This window comes from Podarcis muralis, chromosome 1 (genome assembly GCF_964188315.1).
Source record: "Podarcis muralis chromosome 1, rPodMur119.hap1.1, whole genome shotgun sequence".
Lineage (NCBI taxonomy): Eukaryota > Metazoa > Chordata > Lepidosauria > Squamata > Lacertidae > Podarcis > Podarcis muralis.
This window is the reverse complement of record NC_135655.1, coordinates 113,383,578-113,401,171: the sequence shown is the minus strand read 5'-3', so window position 1 is coordinate 113,401,171 and position 17,594 is coordinate 113,383,578. Positions and strand designations below refer to the sequence as shown.

The following is a 17,594-nucleotide window of genomic DNA, read 5'->3' as shown; positions in this document are numbered from 1 at the left end:
TTGATATGGGGATAAGTAGATCGCCCCCCCCATCTAATTGATAACCGAAAATATTTTCAGTCAGCAAAAGAAGTCTCAGACTGACTTGACATGGCTGTGTCCTAGCACAGATGACACAACCGTGCATATTCGGTCAATAAGAAGTGGGTCAAAAACCCTACTCAGCTGCACACATGTCACTAGGGCTGGGTGATATGTGGTTTTCAACATCGTGATGTATCACCAGCTATATACCACAATATGCTGATATATCGCAATGTCTGAAATAAGGAGGGAGGAGTAAATAAGAGGAAGAAGCAGCTGAGATGCATCGTCCAGCCCTACAACTGAGCAAGCTCCCATTCTGCTCCAGCTCATGCTGGAGGGGTGGATGTGGGGTGAACTTCCTTAAACTGCTCAGCTGAGGTGAACATGTGCACACAAACACACAGAAGGGAAGAAGGAAGGAAGGAAGGAGTGTCTGTTCATTCACCTCAAGGAGACACAGAAGCACCGGCTGACTTTCTGGTTTTTCAAATACAGTCGTACCTTGGTTTTCAAACAGCTTAGCTCTAAAATGTTTTGGCTTCCGAACACCGCAAACCCGGAAGTGAGTGTTCCGGTTTGCAAACTATTTTTGGAAGTTGAACGTCTGATGGGGCTTCCGCGGCCAATCAGAAGCTACACTTTGGTTTCCAAATGTTTTGGAAGTCAAACGGACTTCCAGAACGGATTCCGTTCGACTTCCAAGGTATGACTGTATTGTGAATTTTTGCATAGCACACACACACAAGTTGTGATACATTGATGGGTCATTTATTTTGAAATGGTTATCACGATGTCTAGAAACCGGTTTGGGGTGATATATCAATATAGCGCCCAGCCCTACATGTCACCTGGCAACACTTGTGAAAAATTCCAAAGTAGTTTTCTTACCATGAACTTTCAGCTTGCCAGTTGTCTGACTGCTAGGAAGCTTGCAGGTGTATGCTGCTGCATCGTCAAGACTAGCATTGTGGATGACCAAAATTCTCTTCCGGCCATCAGCAATCTGTTCATATCTACCGCCTTCAGGCAACTCCTCATCGCCTTTGAACCAAGTTACTTCTGCATCGGGCTTGGAAACTTCACAAATCAATTTGACAGTGTCTGTTTCACTTGCTTCCACATTGGGAAGTTTTTTGGTAAAGACAGCTTCCTCTTCTGTAAAAAGAAAAAGAAGAACAATGGTTGTATTTGATCACAACAGCGATCAAGCCATTGTTCCTTCATGTAAATGCAACAAACTTGATTTTAGCTTTACCTATCACTGTCAGCATGCCAGAGGTTCTGGCTCCTTTTGCTTCACATGCGTATTCTGCCTCATCATCAAGCAGACATTTGTTGATAACAAGTATTCTCTGGGCACCTTTAGCAATGATGTCAAACTTCTTGCCTTTTCTGATTTCAACACCATCCCTAAACCACCGTGCCTATATTTAAAATAGTGATAAAAATCAAGTTGAACAGAATGCAAAGAAGAGATACTGCAATATCAACTGAAGCAGTAACTGAGAAATTGAAATATATAATTACTGACTGTATTAGATTAAAGCATGCCTGGATGATATTTTAAGCTAAACCATAAACCAATATTCCACAGTGAATATAGATGCATTCCCTATGAACATGTCAAATGGTGCACATTTTATTGCAATTATTTTTCATCTAAACCCATAAATCAGCTGTAAGCATGAGAGAATTGGGTGCATTGTTTGTTCCAATTTGGCCGTTTGGAAGTTGCACATGTGCAGATGAATTAGAAAATTGACAATGGTGCCAATCACCTATTGGAAAGGGTATAGTATTTGGCTCTATAACCAAAGTAAAATATGTAGACAGAATCTACATTCAGATAGGTGTATCTTATTTTCATTGGCAGTACTGGATTGTGTTATTAAGGTTCTGGAAGTCTGCTTACGCCCTTTTAGGAGGGCGGCAGCTTTGTGGGACGACCAGCACTGCCCCCCTCACCTGCTGATGATGCAGGACTGGGTGTGGTGGGTTGATCGCAGCCGGAGCGAGAGCTTCAGCTCACACTCACAACTTGAAATCCTGTTCCATGTCAGCCTGCTGAATTGGCCAATGGCAGGCTGGTATGGAGGGTAGGGACATGGGTGGCGCTGTGGGTTAAACCACAGAGCCTAGGACTTGCCAATCAGAAGGTCGGCGGTTCGAATCCCTGTGACGGGGTGAGCTCCCGTTGCTCGGTCCCTGCTCCTGCCAACCTAGCAGTTCGAAAGCACGTCGAAGTGCAAGTAGATAAATAGGTATCGCTCCGGTGGGAAGGTAAACGGCGTTTCCGTGCGCTGCTCTGGTTCGCCAGAAGCAGCTTAGTCATGCTGGCCACATGATCCGGAAGCTGTATGCTGGCTCCCTCGGCCAATAAAATGAGATGAGCGCCGCATCCCCAGAATCGGCCACGACTGGACCTTATGGTCAGGGGTCCCTTTACCTTTACCTTATGGAGGCTTGGGCTCCCTGGGGGTGGGCGTGAGGGAACAATCAGGCTATGAGAATTCTTAAGGACCCATGCCTCAGATCCATATTTCCATGTAGTGGCAGCCCTAAGAAAGCTGCTCAGGTGCCAATCTGATCCTTGAAAAGCAAATGGGTGGGAAGGGTGCTCAGAGGCTTTGAGGGCACCTAAGGAAATCTTTAGGGGTGAAAAAGATGAAGCTGCTCAGGCACCACGCTGGCAACTGGAGATCTATAGTAAGGAGCTAGTGAAGGTGGGACTGAACGATGCAGACAACCTAGATCATCTTTTGGTTTGAGCTATTAGTAGACACAATTTCCACCTTCTAAATGCTTGGCGCTGCCCTAGTGACTAGAAAAATAGAAAATGTGGCTGCAACAAATGCTGTGAGATTCTGTGCAAAAGCTATTGACAAGGGCAAATATTAAGAGACGCAAACATTACAGACCTGAACATTTGGTCGGGAAATCTCACATTCAAACCGAGCAACTTCTTTTTCTTTAACTTCAATATCCGTAAGGGGCTTTGTGAACTCAACATGAGGTGCTATAAGAAAAAATAATAATTTCCAGTTTGAAAACGATCTCTTTTTTTTCTTATCTGTGAATCTCAATTCATAGCAATGGCCTTAGTTATAATAATTTATTCTAATGAGTTATGATAAAGTAGAGATTCCCACTTTTGTGGATGAAAGAAAAAGCCCAACCCACTTAAGTCAAAGGTCTGCTTGTTTTACAGCACCATCAGTTTGACCCACCCATATATCCTGCAACATGCCTACCTTTGGAATCATGCAAACAAGTATCTATGTCTTTATAAGGAAATTATGAGTAAAACTTACGTTCAACGTTCAAGAAACAAGACGTCTTGAAATCTTTAGAATCGCATGTGTACGTTTTAGCATCATCCAGTGTGCAACCATGAATGATAAGTTTTCTGACTCTGCCATCAGCAATTATATCATATTTCTTTGTCTTGTGGATTTCTTGGCCATTCTTGAACCATTTCACTGGTGCATTTTCTCTGGATACTTCACACTCCAGAACTGCAGTAGCTTCCTCCTCTACAGTCTGGTCCTCAAGAGGCTTAGTAAACTCAACAGGTGGTTCTGAGGACAGGGAGGAAAAAACCCCCACAAATCATGTTGGTGCTACATGCATCATTTTTCCCTCCCAAGAGATTGAAAAGCTAGCTATCATTCTGATCTTTTTAAAAGACTGAGTTATGGCCAGAATTCTTTTCAGCATTTTATGTGTAAAAAGTACTGCAGAAAAGGATCGGCCCAATTATGCAGTTTGCCTAACACAGATCAGTCGTCTCTAGCATACTACTAAGGGAATAAATTGTTACTTTAGGAAGCCTACCTTTTACAAAAAGATTTGCTTGAGTTCTGAAATCCTTTGCAGTCAGTTTGACTTCTCCAGCATCTGTTAGTTTCACATCTCTTAGAACAAGGGTGTGAACTCTGCCTTCAGCACGGGGCACGATCTTAAAAAAAGAAGAAAGGAACATTCAGGAGAATAGATTTGGTATGAAAACATGTTGCGACCTTATATCAAACATTTGTGTTAGCACATGTCTGTCTAAACAGGCTGGTAAACAAAGACTCCCAGTTATACACCCATGCACTTCTGGGCATGCATTGGGGCCTCTCTGATTTCTTGTTGCAATTTCAGCTCTTCGTACTGCATCAGCCGCCAAGCCCCAAAGGCCTCTAGAGTTTTTTGGGAGTTGGCAGACTGAATCCACCAGCTGATTGCTGGAACTGTAAACTTCTTCAAAGGGTTGATATAATCCAAATCAATCAAAAAGGAGAACTACAGTACGTGTATAAGAAGCTTTTCATCATAGCTCCCCTGTCCAGCTGGGAAGAAGTCAGGAGAGACCTGGTTCTGCATGGATTATAGTCCCTTACTGGACTGGGGTAGGAGTGCCCTAAACACCATTGTTTGTGTTATCATAGGCCCATTTAAACTGATGTAGATGGGTTAATCAGAAGCAAAACATAAAATCTTGCTATTAATATGAAAGTTGAAATAAAAGTTGAAATATTTATGATGCATCTAATAATGCTTCACCATTAAAATACTTTTCATGGGAACAGTAAGGATTAATCTATCCATTTAGTTAAATCTCACTATGCTAGTTTAAATTTAATGTTTTGATTAGGCTGAATTGGCTATGGTAATTTCAAACTTGCACTAACTAGGCCTTATTTTAGCAGGTATATTTCTGTTTTCCTTTGCAAATATTCTCTGCGTAAGCCTATCATTAACAGACACTCTAACGACTTAAACAGAGGATCTAAAAAAGCATGCACCAAATAATATTTCATTGAATGCAACTTCTGCATGTGATTACTTATACTACTATATGGCTTGCTGCTAAAACATTTTAAATATTGAATGAACTGCATTCCAGGCTGTTCACATCTCAGCGCTAACAGCACACTTGATGAAGGGTTAAAAATAGCTGGTGAGAAATGCTCTGCGAGCAGATCTACCGAGAAAGTTATCTGGAAGCCTGCTCAAATGCCTGAAATGGAATTTCAATCTCCTTAATCCCCTTATATGCAGAACTGGATGCCAGCTCTACATTCAGAGAAAGAAAAGAATCAGGAGGTGCAAACAATCATAAACTTCCCCACTAATATCAAAATATTACATATCCCTTTATGTTAGCACTGATACAAAACCTCCCCAACCCCTTTCACCTCCCTTTGAAACTTTTATTTTCCACCATGTGGAAGGAACTGATTTTTCTGAATGATATTTTAGAATAGCGCCTTACAGTGCAATCCTATGGATCTCTACTCAGAAGCAAGCCCCATTGAGCTCAGTGGGGCTTACTTCCAGGTAAGTATGTATAGGATTGCACTGCCAGTCTCACAAAAGGGAGGGGTAGGAGAGAAAGAGGGAAAGAAATAGGGTTTGACACGGGAAAAGGGGAGAAGAGAAATAATGTCTTCTGTACCTTGTCACTGGGCTCCAATTTCTGTCCTTTTAAGAACCAGTCCACTGCAATTCCCTCATAGGAGAGTTCACATTCAAAGTTTGCTGTTTCCCCAGCTGTTACAGTTACATCCTTCAGAGGCCTCAGCAGGCCAATGACACGTGCTTGACGGAACGAAGAAAACATCTTCAGATTAGCCACCTGCACCTTTTACTAACGGCCATAGTGCCTTTCCCCAAGAGAGAGGGAGTAGGATGTACAGAGGCTATTTAAATTCCCTGGCTAGATCTGGGCCCTTGGGGTTTTCAGGGGGAGGGCTGGTCACTGGAGATTCCCTATTTGCGGAGCCTGTTCCTTTTAAATGAAAAGATCAGCAAGAAAGCTACGTTGCATCTGTCTCCTTTGCCAAGCCCTGCGTGCCTCTTGCTAGATAAGGCATGCGCCTTCCAAAATAGCAAGGTCTACAATTGGATAGAGGGACAAGTGGTCACCAACTGTGTAAGGTGTTCCTGTCCATCAAGCTACTGGCACTTTCCACAAATGTCAGCATGGTGTGATCTCTCAGATCTTATACCCCAAATGCCAAGCACAGCAGAGAGTCTGTTTGTAATATTTTAGATTTCGTAACAACTCATTATGCTACCTTGCCAATCATCCTGGAATAAGGAGGGGCGATTCCAGTGGTCTAACAACCTGTTCTTATTAACTAATTGAAAATCTTTATATAATACCTATCCCACGATCTAAAAACAAACAAACTAAATAACTAAATTAAAAGTATCAGCATTAACTTATAAAAAGTTTTTATAATGAAATAATAAGTGACACAACTATATCAAATAACTACTCCTCAACTTAAGCTCACCCGCCTGTCTCTTCTTCTCATTTACTGTTCCATTAACAACAGATCACTTGCCCCATTCTGACTCCCAACTTATTTGAGTTTAGCTCAGTTACTGATGTAAAAGACAAGTGATCTTACAGATACACTTGCAAGACACTTACGTTTTACTCGAAGATTGGCAGATGATTTGGCATTGGCTGCTTGGAAGTCTACGCTACCGGCCTGGTCCAAGCGCACGTTGTAGAGTGTAAGACAGTGCCTTTTGCCTTCCTCCTTAATTTCACAGTCCTTCCAAGAGCAAACAAATGCAAAGGTTTGTACAACGCTTAATAGCTTTCACTTCCTTTTATCAGGTCCATATTTCTGGTATTTGGATATTCAAAATGGTAGCAACCTTTTATTCCCCTTTGGGGACAAAACATTGTACTGGCTGCAGCTACCATGATTCTCAACATCCTGTCTCGGAGTACAAATACCAGAACAACACATTCTCTGGCATGTACATTGACAATACAGTGGTACCTCGGGTTAAGAACTTAATTTGTTCTGGAGGTCTGTTCTTAACCTGAAACTGTTCTTAACCTGAAGCACCACTTTAGCTAATGGGGCCTCCCGCCGCCATTGCGGCGCTGCTGCACGATTTCTGTTCTCATCCTGAAGCAAAGTTCTTAACCCCAGGTAATATTTCTGGGTTAGCAGAGTCTGTAACCTGAACCGTATGTAACCCGAGGTACCACTGTATTTGGACCCCATTATTCTGTATCTAATGACTGTGTGAGCAGAAGGGAGCTTGTGCAACCAATCTTTCCCCTCCCCACTACAGCCCACTGAGCCTCATGAAAAGCCTCTTTGGAGGGTCAGAGGCCCTCCTGAACAGCGTTGGCTGTGTTGCAGCCAGCTGCTAAAGAGTTAAAGTTGGTCAGGGCACTGTGCGCAACCCTTCCATCTGCTCACACAACCAATGGCTACGACCTACTGAACTTTTGCAGAACTTTTACCTCAGGCCTTGAACCACACACTGTCCAGATCAATGAGATGTTAATGTGCTAAACATGCACATTGATTTTCTGAATTGTTTACATGGGAACATTAACAAAAAAGAACCCCTATATATGGCTACAATGAACCAAATGATTACAGTTATTAACTTTCAGAGGCACCTGGTACATTGCTTTAACAACTGCAACCAACATATTTTTCTCAAATATTATTTACATGTTACTTACAATTGCTTTTCATTACAAAAGCAATCTTCAGATTTCTAACGTTAAAACTGCTCCTCTTGAATTATGTATTTTCTGTTGTGTAAATACGAAACATGGATGACTACATTCTATATATTTTGCTTAACTGCACGATTTATGTTTCCAGCCATTTAAATTGTGTTGATATAGAAATTATTTTCTCAGTACCACTACAGTACTTTCTCAGATCTTCCAAAGATTTTCCAAAGGTTTATGTTCTTCCCTCTGCATATTTTAGGCAATAGAAGTCTCAATTAGAAGTGGGGAAATATTTAAAAGCATTGCTTACAGGCGTCTGTGTCAAGGGCTCCCCTTTCAGTTTCCAGTTAGCATGAATATCTTCCTCAGAGATTTCTGTATCAAAACGTGCAGTCTCTGTCTCAAATATTTCCACGCTATATAAGGGACGTACAATCTTAATATCACGATCTGTGAAGGGGAAAAAACCCACACCAATATTATTAGCTTTCATGACCATGTTGATGTGTAGGGTTCTACAACAGAAGGATCAGGAAGATTTTATTTATGTGTTTATTAAGAAGATTTATATCTTGTCTTTCGAATGAATGATCCTCAGGGCGGTTTAAAATAGAATATAATAATACACCAGTAAATGTGAACTTGCCTTCAATGTTCAGCTTAGCAGAAGTCTGATCAGTGCCACAATCACAGGTATATTGACCAATGTCTTTCTTCAAAGCCTTCTTGAGGATGAGTATTCTCTTTTTGCCATCGGCCTTGATAATAACATTCTTAGACGGAGTTAGTTCTTGTCCGTCTTTAAACCATTTTACGGGAGCATTTGCTTTGCTAATTTCACATTGCAAAATCACTTCGTCTTTCTCCACAGCAGTGTAATCTTGAAGCTTCCCAGTAAAATAAGGGTCCCCCTCTGCAAGTCAAGGTGAATATGTGACATTCTAAGATTATTCATACATTCAAAATTGTACCAACTTATGCAAGACAGTTCTCTTTTCAGGTAAGAGTGCTTTTTTTAGATTTTCTATGTAGGATAAAGTTTTCTAAAAGCAAGTTTTTAAGAAACTTTAATAGAGCAAATTATTGTTATTAGGTAAAAGTAGCTGATTCTGCTTTTCATTTTTTCCCCATTTACACGGACCCGAAAGAAACGTGTTTCTGTGGTACACCATAAAGTGGTTTCTTATTTCTTCATTATTTTGGTTATTTAAAAGAGATTTATACCCTGCCTTCCAGAGATTTGGATCCACAAGGCGGCTTACAACAAATTCAAAACAAACTTAGACAATACGACATCCAAAAATTTGTAGGAGGGATGACGTTTCCCAAAAAACAAGACTAAAACAAAAATAAAATGGCAGCACAAAAACTTACAGCAGAGCCATATAAAGACACTGAAAGCTATTACTGATAATAAAAAAAAACAGGAAAATAGGACCATTTCAAAGTAAAGCCTGAATGACAATAACAAGCATGGGAGTTTGGAAAAAGGTCCCAACAGATAAAAACATAGGAAACTGCCTTTCACTCAGTCAGACCATAGGCTCAATCTAACTTAGTACTACTGCCTACAATGGTTGGTTGTAGCTATGCAGGGTTTCAGACAGGAGTCTTTTCCAATACTACCTGGAGAAGCAAGGGATTTAACCTGGGAGTTTTTGTGTGCAAGGCATATGCTTTGCCACCGAAATATTCTTAACTGATGATTAGACTTGTATGTGAAAAGGATGTTCTTTTAGATATGCTGGTCCCAGACCACTTAGGCCTTTATAGGTCAGGACTAGTACTTTGTATTGTGTTACCGGAAAGAAACAGGCAGCCAATGGATGCAATGTTTTAGAAAAGGGTGCAAATTCAAAGCAACAACTACAATGAAACAATGAACCGAAGGACAAATAAATAACAAAAGAATTGCTAATAGGGTAGTATGGCAGTATAACAGAACAAATCAACTAGTGGCAGTCAGTTGTCAGAAGCTTTCTGAAAGAGGACAGATGGCCCCCAAAAGAGGAGCTCATATGAACCTCTTCTTGAAAGCATGTTCAAAAGTATGAGGTCTGCTGCCAAGAAAGCCCTAATGTGGAGGCAAATCTAGCTGTACCATAAGAATCTGGAATGGGATCTCCCCATAAGATTTAAAGAACTGCTCTGAGGAAGGGGAAGCCCATGTGAATAAAGCTTCTAAGCACACGGTTATGCTTCTAGTTGATGTTCTATCAAAGAAGAGCCATAATGTAAATCAAACTCAGACCACACATACCAAGGACAGTAAGTTTAGCTTCACACGATTTGCCCATAGCTTCCACTTTTATCTGAGAGGTGTCATCAATATTGAGATCTTTGAATGTGAGCGTATGGAATTTGCCATCGTCCTTCATTGAAAGAACCTTGGTGGTATGGAGCCGTTGGTCATTCTTATACCAGATAACAGGGATATTGTCATGGGAAAGCTCAACAGTAAATTCTGCAGTCTCGCGCTCCTTTGCAGTTACATCCTTGAGAGGGGTAATGAATTGAAGGCGAATGCCTAAACCACAAAAGCATCTTGTTAAAGTTAAACTGTGACGAATCAAATGACATAAATATGAAAGCCAAACACACCGTCGGGAGAACCAGAGCGACAAACAAACCTTCAATGATCAGCTTTGCACTTGTCCGTTTGTCTTCGGCCTCAAACATATATTTAGCCTCATCCTCAAAAGCCACACTCTTAATGGCAAGTGCGTGCTTTGTGCCTTCTGTTATAATTTCAAATTTCTCATCCCCTTCAAGCTCTTGGGTTCCTTTCAACCAACGGAAAGTCTTTGGTTCCCTTGATACCTCACATTCAAACTTCGCAGGATCCTTCTCAAAGACTTTAATGTCACTGAGAGGAGTTATGAAGATGAGAGGCAGCTCTGAAATCAAACCGGGTTATTAAGAGTGTTAGACACGTGTTTGTTTGTTTTTTTATAAACTGCTCCAGCAATGGATTTTATTGATGTTGCTGGGCATTAAGAAAACCCTGAAAGATGGGTTGGGAGTTGATGCCTTCTGAAGCCTACCTTTCACTTTCAGATTTGCAGCGCTTTTCGCATTTGCAGCTTGGAAGGACACTTCTCCTGTCATATCCAGTTTGCAGTTGTAAAGAATCAAGACATGTTTCTTGCCATCTTCAATCATTTCACAATCCTGATTTTTTTTTTATGAGGGTGGGGGAAAAAATAACAGATTTGTCCTAATCACTCATGTGTTCTCTAAAACTTTCTAAGAATTGTTTTTGTGTGTGTCTCTTAAAAAAACAACACGTGCTGTGGTTTGCTTGGTTTTTTTTGAAACAGACTTACAGGTGAAGCTGTTAAAGTTTCTCCCTTTAACTTCCAAATGGCATGAACATCAGGCTCAGAGATTTCGACCTCAAATCGTGCTGTTTCACCAACAAATACTTCCACTCCATAAAGAGGACGCTCTATTTTTATCATACGAGCTGAAAGCAAATATGTATATATCTCAGATTTCCTGCCTTGACCAGTGTACAATGTTTCGAAGAGTTTCTACTGAAGGAGGACAATCACTTACCCTCAATCTTAACTTCAGAAATTGTCTTGTCAGTTCCACAGTTACATTCATAATTTCCCTTATCAGCATCGGTTGCTTTTTTAATTTTTAATATGCGGCGCTTGCCATCAGTCTTGATGGAGATTCTCTTGGAAGCTACAAGTTCCTCACCATCTTTATACCATTTCACTGGCACATCTTTGCTAAGTTCACACTCCAGAATGATATCATCTTTCTCAACAGCGGTATAATCTTGCAATTTCACAACGAAATATGGGTCGGCCTCTACAAGATATGGGTCAGGTATGAAGTGTTGTTGTATTTTTTTGAAGAGGTTAGTAATCAGAGTGAATTAGTACATGAAAAACATAAATACTAAATTACATAAAGATATGTATTTTATACATACATATAATAGATACAGATCCAACCAGTAACAAAATGTGACAACATAAATTACCTAAAACCTTCAGGTTTGCCTTAGTGTGCAATGCCTTCACTTCAGCCTTGATTTCGGAGATGTCATCAAGTGTCACTTCTCTAATTTCTAATTTGTGTTTCTTCCCTTCTACAGAAATGAGAACCGTTCTGCTATTGTGGATTTTCTTATCATTTTTGTACCAGGTTACTGGCATATCTTCATGAGAAAGCTCAAAATCAAAGTGGGCTGTTTCTCCTTCCTTCACTGTCTGATCTTTGAGTGGGGAGATAAATTTCAGCCGGACACCTGAAATAGAGGGAAAGACAATTAATGCCATCCGGTCATAACCAGTGACTGATTCTTGTTGTGTCTTTTACAGTGTAATTCTTGACAGTAATGAACTTGCCTTCCACAAACAATTTTGCAGTGCTTTCCTTCCCTTCGACTACAGCAGTGTACTCTCCTTCGTCATCAAACTGAGAATCATTGATGACCAGAATGTGTTTTGTTCCATCTGCAATTATGTCAAATTTATCTCCAACTTTGATTATGTCAGTGCCTTTAGTCCATATCACATTGGCTTCCCTGGTGAGCACACATTCAAACCTCGCCTGCCGTTTCTCTGGTACAGTCACATCTTTCAAAGGCACAGCAAAGTCCAGCTCGATTTCTGCAAATAAAGAGAATATTGAATATTTCCCCCCACATACTACGATGGCAGAAACGATAGGCTAATTTGAGACACATTTTTAGTGAAACACTTTACCTTTCACTGTCAAAATAGCTGAAGTCACTGCATTCAATGCCTGGTAGAGAACCTCTCCAGCCTGGTCTAGTTTGACTTTGTGTAAGGTTAAGAAGCGTTTTCCTCCTTCGGCTCTGATCTCACAAGTCTGGAAGGAAAAGATGAAAAAGTACACGGTAACAAAAGAAAATTCTAATCAAAGCATGTTGTGTTGATTTAAAAGCAACAGCTCATAAATGTGATGGCGAAGTCCTCTCTGTAATTGAAGTGATCCAGGGCCAAGATATTCCCATGGTCTTCCATCCTCCTCTGAGCTAAACAAAACTTGGGGCTGTCCATAGTACTCAATAATAATCACCCTAAAATTCCTTGCATATGTGGTAACAAAAGTCTTCTTAGGGTCACAAGTAAAATTCTGACGGTGAGCTATACAGTGAGCTAGGATCAGATGTTTATGTTGTGTGGAGATACCCTGCTCTTGGGATTTTAAGCTTCATAATTACAATGAAAACCACACTAACGTTAACTATAAGTCCAAACGATTCTAAATCCTTCTTTAAGGTAGGGCAAGGTCACAATTGACCAACATAATTATACTACGTTCAAATTGACGAGGTCTTAAATACAGATTCTTACAGGTGAGGGCCTGAGTGTTTCTCCTTTCAGTTTCCATTCACCGGGGACATCGTCTTCAGAAATCTCACAGTCAAAGTTGGCTGTTTCTTTTTCATAAATAGTGACATCTTCAATGGGCTTAAGCAAATCAACTTCACGTTCTGGCATTTAGAAATGAACAAATTAATAACATATATGCAATCAATTCAGTACTTCAACAGTCTTGCGGGCTTTCATCTTTTTTCTTACTCCCTGGCAAATGTATTGCATCAAGATCAAAAGACACTTACCACCCAGGGTCAGTTTAGCTGGGTATCTCTTCCCTTCAACTTCCACAGCATATTCTCCGAGATCTTCTGGCATGCAGTTCTTAATTTTGAGGAAGAGATGAGGTCCATCTTTTACAATTTCTGTTTTGTCATTGGGTTCAAGAGGAATCTCCTCATCACCTTTGTACCATTTAATATTTGGTGTGTCCTTCACGACATCACAAGCAAAGGTAGCAGTACCCTTTGGTTTCACATGCTGGTCTCTGATAGGCTTCACTAGCCAGTCTTTTATCACTTCTGTATAACAAATGACAAAAAAATAATAACCATTAGAATTAGCATAATACACGTAGAGATGAATGACAAGGGTCCTTTGCGCTATGAGAGAGAGAGAAAGGTTGCCCATCTCTTCTCTCTAATTGTATTAAAGGGCTACCACATAGCCAAAGTGCCATGAAAACCTGGATAACACAGAATAAAATGCCTGGGCATTGCCACATATGTTATTAATTAAAAATATACAACAAAAGTGTTGGGGTGTATCTGCTTTGAATATATTTTTTAAATGGAAAAGTAGAATTTATTTTAATTTTAATTATTCCTTTTCTTACTTGGAAATGCCTATATATATATATATATATATATATATGCAGAAACCCAAACATATTTTTGATGGCCTCATTTTACTCCCTTCATTTTTTTTAATTTTTTTTTTTATGGCCCCTTTTTGCTCAGAACTGCTGGAATTTGATGTTATTGCTAAATATTCCTCTCCCTGCCCTCAAATAAGATTACCCAAGGTGAGTCATGGATGACCACAGATCTTCAGTCTTGTGAACTGAATTGGTATAGTTGTTAGCACTTCTATAGAGGCAATTTTATAAACTTTGCACAGATTGATATATTTCCACCTCAAGCTGTCGGGAGTACAGCAATATGTGATATTGTGACTGAATCATTTTCTAACTGGCAATTAAATACTGAGTTCCAGTTCTAGTGAAACCAGCTCTTCACTAAAGACCTTCAGATGATTTCAGTACTAATTACACAATCAACTTAAGTGAAAACCAATCTTCTTAAATAGATCAGTGAAGATAGAGTAAGGTAAAAGGACTAGCATATTAGAGCAAAAATAATGTACCAGGCTTAATATTACTCAACAGAATTCCTTCATATCCCAGTTTTATCCCAAGCACACACTACACAGTTTTGAAATTTAACTTACCAACCACTTTCACAGTTGACTGACAGATGAGGTCAGTATTATCCACAGTCACAGTGTATACACCTCCATCAGTGTCATCGGCATCCATGATTGTAACGGCGCGCTGCAAACCAATAATACCCAGAGCAAATTTTCCAGATTTGTCTTTGATGATTTTCCCATCTTTTCTCCAGACCACATCTCTCTCTTTGTTCAGCTCACAACTTAGATAAAAGGGTTGCCCTTTGATGACAGTAAGCTCCTCCTCCAGAGTCTTCACGAAGCGCACTGGTAATTCTAGGGAACAGGAGAAGTGTTATTTGCATCTTTTCCCCGCTCCCACAAGCCAGTGGTTCCCAATTGGTTGTCCACGGACTCCAAGGGGGTCACAGAATCATAGAATTATAGCATTGGAAGGGACCACAAAGGTCTTCTAATCCAACTCCATGCTATGCAGGGACTCAAACCCACAACCCTGAGATTAAGAGTCTCACTCTCATGCTCTGAGCAATCTACACTTGGCGTAACCTGCACAGGGGGTCCATGGCACCATTCACGTAACAAAAACTACCATAGAGAGATTCCCTCCCCCCCAAAAAGCGGGGGATTCGTGGCTTGGTTTTTGAAAAACAGGAAGTCCACAAGACTTAGCTAAATGGGAACCATTGCCATAAACTACAGTATAGAAATTTAAGCTGTCGCATTAGAATGATCACCCTAACTTCAGAGATCAACATGTGCTCATATAGACTTGCTTATCTCTTGGATTTGAGGTGGATCCCATTCATTATAGGGGTGTGACATGCATGCATAAAGCAATATTCTTCTTGGCCAGGAAATTCTGTGCACGCATCAGAGTACCTATGCCCTGAATAAATTGTCAAATTAGGGGCATGTATGTATAATTTAATTTATGAAGGAAGACCCCGTGCCCTGCTATCACTAAAACTAAGGTTGTGTAATGAAGTAAACACACACTCCTTAGCTACTTCTGTTGTCTCCCCTGTGTTAAAATATTGCTTGTAACACACTTGGGACCAGGGACCTGTTCCATTGTGTTTTGTAAAATATTGTGCTATGGATGGCATTCATTACATCTAATTACATCTAATGCAAATAAAATGTAACTTTTGGGCATAAATAACATCTATATAAGCAACTCAAGCCCAACTGGAGATGCCGTAAAATACCTTCAACAATTAGTTTCGCTGTAGAGGTCTTTTCTTTATTTCCCAGTTTCAGTACACAAGTGTATTCCCCAGCGTCTGAAAGCTGGACATCAATAATGTGGAGCTTTCTGTCTTTCCCATCAGAGAGGAACCTGTGCTTAGGACTCTCGCGGATGTTGCTGCCATCTTTCATCCAAGAGGTGATGGCAGTGGAGGGAGAGATGAGGCACTCAAAGATGGCGGAAGAGCCTACCGACTCTGCTTCTGTCAGCACTATGTCTTTAATTTCTGTAACAAACTTGAGGGGCACAGCTTTCAGCTGGTATGTGAAAGGAGGCTCGTCTGGAGGTTTCTCGCCACCACTTCCTGGTCTTAATTTCCTCCTCTCGGCATCTGCTGGCGAAGGTGTCTTTTTGGCTACAAGTAATATATTTCAAAGGGATATTTGTATGAATCTCACAGTTCAAGTCAGCAGAGGTGTGATGAAAGATGACAAGTCTTAAACACAGCAGGAAAAGCATGCCGTTCTTTCTGCTAGAACATTTAAATCTATTCTATATACAAGCCAGTCAGTTCTGTCCTTTTGACATTCCAATCCCATTCTAGCATGACCAAGACACAAAATGCAAGGCATGGCTGTGGCATGTAGAAGACCATCTTGCTCCTTTGTGGTTCCTGCAGACAAAGTATTGTTCTGTCCAAAGAGCAAAACCCTTCACACCTCCTTTCTTTAATTTGATTGCAATATTCGTCCTCCCCCCCACCCCTCCACCCACCCCACTCCTGTCTATTTATTGAAGTCCAGGAATATTACATAAAAAACAGAAACAATTATTCTAGATTTTTATGTGATCCTGTTAATTTAGGCATGCTAAAGTCAATCTCTTGTTTTAAGTACCATTTGCACTTTGGGAAAATGGTTACATGAAAACACGGGGTGGCGTTCAGCTACCTTTTCCTCTGCATAGACCCAGTAAAATTAATGGACATGACTAAGTTAGGTCTACAGTCAAACCTCGGTTCCCGAACGCCTTCGTTTGGAATGTTTCGGCTCCTGAACACTGAAAACCCGGAAGTAACTGTTCTGGTTTTTGAACGATTTTCAGAATCTGACCATGGTATGTGGCTTCTGTTTTGAGTTTCCGTATTGTATTTAGGCTTCCGATTTCAGTTTTCAGTTGCCGAACATTTCGCAAGTCAAATGGTCTTCTGGAACAGATTATGTTTAACAACCGAGGTTTGACTGTATTAATTTCAATAGGTCTCTACTTTGAGTAAAATTTAGCTTACTACCACCTAGGTTCTCTGAAAGAAGAGACACTACTCATTGTAAAAATGTTGACTACAAAGCGTGTGTGAGTGTCTTTGCTGTTAATTTATCAAATGACTCACAGGTTTATTCTAGATAGTCAGTTATTTGGTAGTTTATAGCATAAATACTGGGACTGTTGATCACAGTTACTATATATTTAAAGAGGCTGCGGGGGGCAGTTTTCCATTTTTTAAATCTCTCTTACCTTTAATAGGAAGTTTAGCCTTGCCAGCTTCCTCCTTTGGTGTAGTTTTAGGCTCTGACATAAAACAGCAACAGCAGTATTAGATAATAAAGTCCAGTTTAAACTATTATCTATCTATCTATCTATCTATCTATCTATCTATCTATCTATCTATCTACCAGCTATTATTTCCTCAAAGTGTTGCTTCTTCTTGCATTCATATTACTTCTGAGAAGTTGTGCATATTCAAATGAATGAATGAATGAATGAATGGTTTAATTCAGCCTCATTTCCCTCCCTCGTGGTAATGGTCGTTTCATCCTCTTGGACCCTCAAGCCCTCCCGCTAAGTGTACCCATTTCCCCATCTGCTATCATTGAGTCCTGGGTGAAAGGTGTGTGGCAGAGACTGTATTGGGGTTATACATGTGCATGTTATTTAGGACAGTGTCCATTCAAGGTTTGGGCCCAAAATGTTGTTGCACTACAACTCCCTTCACCATTGATTAAGGAGGCTGGGAGTTGTAGTCTAACCACATCTGAAGACTTGACGTTGAAGAACACTGATAGCACAACAAGATGTGATCCTTAAAGGTTCTTTAGTGAGCTGTGTATTGTAAATA

The 17,594-nt window shown here is 40.4% G+C and overlaps 1 protein-coding gene across 1 annotated transcript in view; it reads right to left on the bottom strand.

Annotated features, from left to right (window-relative positions):
* The window catches only part of TTN (titin), a 289,919-nt gene that overhangs the window by 99,114 nt on the left and 173,211 nt on the right, over window positions 1-17,594 (bottom strand). The window contains exons 155-176 of the mRNA XM_077916555.1: window positions 16,994-17,047; window positions 15,498-15,893; window positions 14,329-14,604; window positions 13,125-13,400; window positions 12,856-12,995; window positions 12,241-12,367; window positions 11,881-12,144; window positions 11,514-11,780; window positions 11,075-11,338; window positions 10,843-10,982; window positions 10,561-10,687; window positions 10,147-10,413; window positions 9,777-10,043; window positions 8,163-8,429; window positions 7,827-7,966; window positions 6,455-6,581; window positions 5,471-5,613; window positions 3,862-3,985; window positions 3,339-3,605; window positions 2,946-3,043; window positions 1,283-1,451; window positions 916-1,182 (exon numbers count right to left, since the gene is read on the bottom strand). Coding sequence (XP_077772681.1) covers window positions 916-1,182; window positions 1,283-1,451; window positions 2,946-3,043; window positions 3,339-3,605; window positions 3,862-3,985; window positions 5,471-5,613; window positions 6,455-6,581; window positions 7,827-7,966; window positions 8,163-8,429; window positions 9,777-10,043; window positions 10,147-10,413; window positions 10,561-10,687; window positions 10,843-10,982; window positions 11,075-11,338; window positions 11,514-11,780; window positions 11,881-12,144; window positions 12,241-12,367; window positions 12,856-12,995; window positions 13,125-13,400; window positions 14,329-14,604; window positions 15,498-15,893; window positions 16,994-17,047 — 4,467 coding nt within the window. The remainder of the gene's footprint in view (window positions 1-915; window positions 1,183-1,282; window positions 1,452-2,945; window positions 3,044-3,338; window positions 3,606-3,861; window positions 3,986-5,470; window positions 5,614-6,454; window positions 6,582-7,826; window positions 7,967-8,162; window positions 8,430-9,776; window positions 10,044-10,146; window positions 10,414-10,560; window positions 10,688-10,842; window positions 10,983-11,074; window positions 11,339-11,513; window positions 11,781-11,880; window positions 12,145-12,240; window positions 12,368-12,855; window positions 12,996-13,124; window positions 13,401-14,328; window positions 14,605-15,497; window positions 15,894-16,993; window positions 17,048-17,594) is intronic.